This window comes from Carya illinoinensis, chromosome 4 (genome assembly GCF_018687715.1).
Source record: "Carya illinoinensis cultivar Pawnee chromosome 4, C.illinoinensisPawnee_v1, whole genome shotgun sequence".
NCBI classification, from domain to species: Eukaryota; Viridiplantae; Streptophyta; class Magnoliopsida; order Fagales; family Juglandaceae; genus Carya; species Carya illinoinensis.
This window is the reverse complement of record NC_056755.1, coordinates 2,640,292-2,644,060: the sequence shown is the minus strand read 5'-3', so window position 1 is coordinate 2,644,060 and position 3,769 is coordinate 2,640,292. Positions and strand designations below refer to the sequence as shown.

Sequence of the window (3,769 nt, the reverse complement as noted above, 5' to 3'; positions counted from 1 at the left end):
TAAAAAAAAACTAATGTTTCAATAGCTAGTAAATCACACACTTTTTCAAAATGATTACATGACGCTTGAATTGGTGATCTAATACATTATTCCAAAGTAGGGACTCCATACATAGAACTGATAAATGGTTTTGATCTCCACAACTTAATTTCTTTCTTTTTTGTTTATTATTTTGTCCTCCTTCTCTTTGTGTTTGTTTTGGCAGTACTGCTACCATTATATATTATAGCACTAGTGCATATGCTATACTATCACAAAGATCAAAAGAAAAGAGTTTTTTTTTTTTTTTTCCCCTGGGATTATAAAAAAAAGAGCTGATCAAGTATTGAACACAAAAGATAGTTAATGACCTCCACAGAGGATGCTGACTTGTCAACTACTTCTGATGATCTTCACGAATCGACCCTGCAAAGTTGGAAATATAAAACATAGTTATTACTACTGCGTGAATTAAAAAATGATGAAAATAACTTGATCGATCGATCGGCCAATATTATTGTTCAACAATATCATGTCGTGATCCACGCCATTAATTCTAGCGTTATACAGAAGATCTACCTGCGCTTTAATTAGATCCATATGTGGTTCTACTATATATATTGTCACGAGAACTACTACGTACATAAATAGATTTTACAAAAATAAATTTATAAATTAACGTAGTTTCACGGGATTCATTAGATCTATTTTATAATAAAAATAATTTTATAATAATCTGACGTATCATATCAAGATACATCAATTTGTAATTTACTTTTATATAATCTTTTTTGTAATTAAAGTATTGCACTATTGCCACTAATTAATTATACTATGAATCTTTCGAAAACCGAGGAGGGCTGGGGTTATAACCTTAATACGGGGTCGCTTCTCAGCATTAAGCCTACGAACTTCGTATCTGATACGTTTTGAGAAGAGTCTATTCTGCCTCTTCTCCTTGTATCTCAACACGCTTGCTTCTCTCATCAGCCTCCTCTTCTTCCAACCATATTGAATATTATCTTTGCCTTCCTCATCATCATTATCTTGATCTTCCTCCTTCACTTTGACCACTTTCAAGCTTCCAACCATTTCAGGAACCGCCCATTCATTCCCACCGCTGCCCCAGCTCTCCACTAAAACCTGCCATAAAATCATCAACAAGCCAAAATCGATGCAATTTCAAGCTTGGTGCATTAAAACATAAGTGCAAGCTATATGATCTACAAATAACGTATATATTGAATGAAATTTATAAATTAATATGACTTAATATAAAATGCATATGTTAGATCTGCTTTAAATGAAAAGAAACTTTACAATCTAATCTACGACAGCAAGTTGTAATATTAATTTATAAATTTATTTTTATAAAATTATTTTGTAAACCAAGCAAACATTTGATCCCATTATAAAAATTACTTATTGGTAATTATCCTTTAATTTCCAAATTAAATATCTCGATGCTAGCTACATTAACATATCATGTTACTATGTGATGATCTATAAAATGAAAGGAGAACATTATATATATATATATATATATATATATATATATATACATATTATTAAATTTATTATGATTTATCTTTTAAATTAAATTATTAAGTTGTGAGATGGTAAAGACTTTCGAATATAACTTTTCTTTGTTAAAATCTTACATTGGCAGAGTCATGCACAAGTAGTTGATGCTGATAATGGTGATCATGCAAGTCTGGCACAGTCTGTGGAGGGGACTCTCCTGCAATTAAAAGCGGGCCCTTATCCGACCAAGCGTTTAAGATACCCTCATAATCAAGCTTCAACGACAACCCCTCGCGCATCTTCCTCGGCCTGATCCGCTTTGGACACCATACTTCCGCCGCGCAGCTACTCACTTCCTCCACCTCCTTCTTCTTCACCAGTAACTCTGAGTAACACACCCATTTTTCCTCGCTCGGCTCCCTCTCTTTGTTCCTCATGGCCGCTCGTACCAGCTTCGAGCTCGCACTAGTACTACTGTTGCCGGATTTGCCACCGACATCATCACCTAATTGCTCGTTATCCTGTCCGCTGTTGGCGTATGTTAGCGATGGCGGGGCAGACAGGCAGTCCTCCTCCGAGCACGAAGCTCCCGCTAGGAGGCTGTTAAGGCTGGCGCCTGGCTCGGAGTCGAAGAGGAAGGCCACGTTCTCGTCGTGTATGTCTTTGTCTTCAACGAGGCTTTCTGGGTGTAAAGGGAACAGGTTCAGTTGGTATTGGTGTCGGTTATCATCGCGGTGGTTGCGGGCCATTTGGGTGGAGTTTTGTGAGTTTTCTTGGGGGAGCTTTAGGCGGAGACTCAGGAACTTGGGATTTCTGGTCTTGGTTCTTATTTTCCGAGCGGGTTTAGGTGGTGGCTGTCTGGCTTTCTCTCTATTGCCTATTGGTCCGAGACCTAGCTTTCATATCCGGGGGCCGGCCTGTTCTTGTTGCACACATCTCAGATCACACTCACACACACACACGTTCAAACGCTGTCTTAATTTCTAGTTCAACTTGCCACGGGTTCCTCGCTCCAAGGTGGGCGGTTGAAGAAAAAGCGAGAAAAAAGTGAGATATTTTTTGTGGGGGGAGCCTGTACGATGATGTGATAGAATGCTTCATCAACATGTGGGCTGACTGGATTGGGTGAGGGACTGGATTGTGTTTGTTATCCAGATATCGTTTTGCGGGGGATGGATTTTGATTCACTCATTAGGTATTTGAAAGTGCGAAGCTTTCCCTATTAACTGTGTAAAGCTTACCCTAATTAAGCTGCACTTGGTTTCACTATGCATGCAAATCACTATTTAGCTGTGAATCTCCCCGATTAACGTTTTTCACGTGATGGTGACCTTTGTTCGCTCATTGTCAAAGCTGAAACTATCCATCTTTCTAGGAGCCTGGCTTCCAGTTTCGCTTTTCAAAATGAAATAGTTTTGGTTTTTGATTACTACCGAACGTACGTAACCAAAAACGTGAAAAACCAAGGAGTCAGAATGTTGTGCTCCGGCCTGTCTGAAAATCACACAAAATAATTTTAAAGTGATTCAGCAAATTCCCTACGTCCACTGGAGCCTCTTTTATAGAATTTGTACAAGATTTACAAAAATCTACAAATTCTCATCTCTCACTCACGTCCCTCTTTCTTTCTCCTCTCCCACTGCCCTTGATCTCTCACCGCAGTGAGGATAATTTTCTCTTCACAAATCGTCTCCTTTTATAGGAGAAATCATGGGGACAAATAGCCACCCTTCTTGACCAAGTGAGCCTCCAATGGTGAGTGGTCGGTGGCTGCAGTTGGTGCCTTATACAACAAAGAACAAAATGGTGCATGTGCAGCCCTTCATACTTGGGTTGATTCAACAATCACCCCCTCCACCCAAGTATGCTATACTAGGCTGCTTGCAAACTGATTTATTCTTCTAATGAATGCACCTCTTTCTTTGACATGAGAGATTTCTGCTATCGAATACGCTCCAATGCATCTGCAGGTACGTCTTCAAATGGATGTCCAAATGCTTCTCCAAATGCATCTTCACCAAATGCATCTTCAAATGCATTAGCATCGTCTACATCCACGGAGCTTGCAAGGGTTTTTCTTCAAAGGAGATTTACAAGTGCTTCACTGCACAATTTCAACTCTCTAGGATTCTTCTTTCACTCAAGTCCATGAGTCTGCACTCATGTACACCTTGAGCAAACTGAGCTTCACTCGAGCCACAACCGAGCGAACAATCTACCTGGTGCCTTTACAGCTTTCAAACCAAGCTCCATAATCCTACGATCA

At 39.3% G+C, this 3,769-nt stretch overlaps 1 protein-coding gene across 1 annotated transcript; it reads right to left on the bottom strand.

Annotated features, from left to right (window-relative positions):
- Positions 1-2,594, bottom strand: LOC122306135 (two-component response regulator-like PRR37). Its single transcript, XM_043118548.1, has 3 exons — positions 1,641-2,594; positions 853-1,122; positions 1-405 (listed from the first exon to the last, which is right to left on the bottom strand). Exons 1-3 carry the CDS (start codon positions 2,250-2,252, stop codon positions 373-375), a joined length of 915 nt encoding a protein of 304 aa, XP_042974482.1. The 5' UTR covers positions 2,253-2,594; the 3' UTR covers positions 1-372.
- Between the last annotated feature and the right edge of the window lie 1,175 nt (positions 2,595-3,769).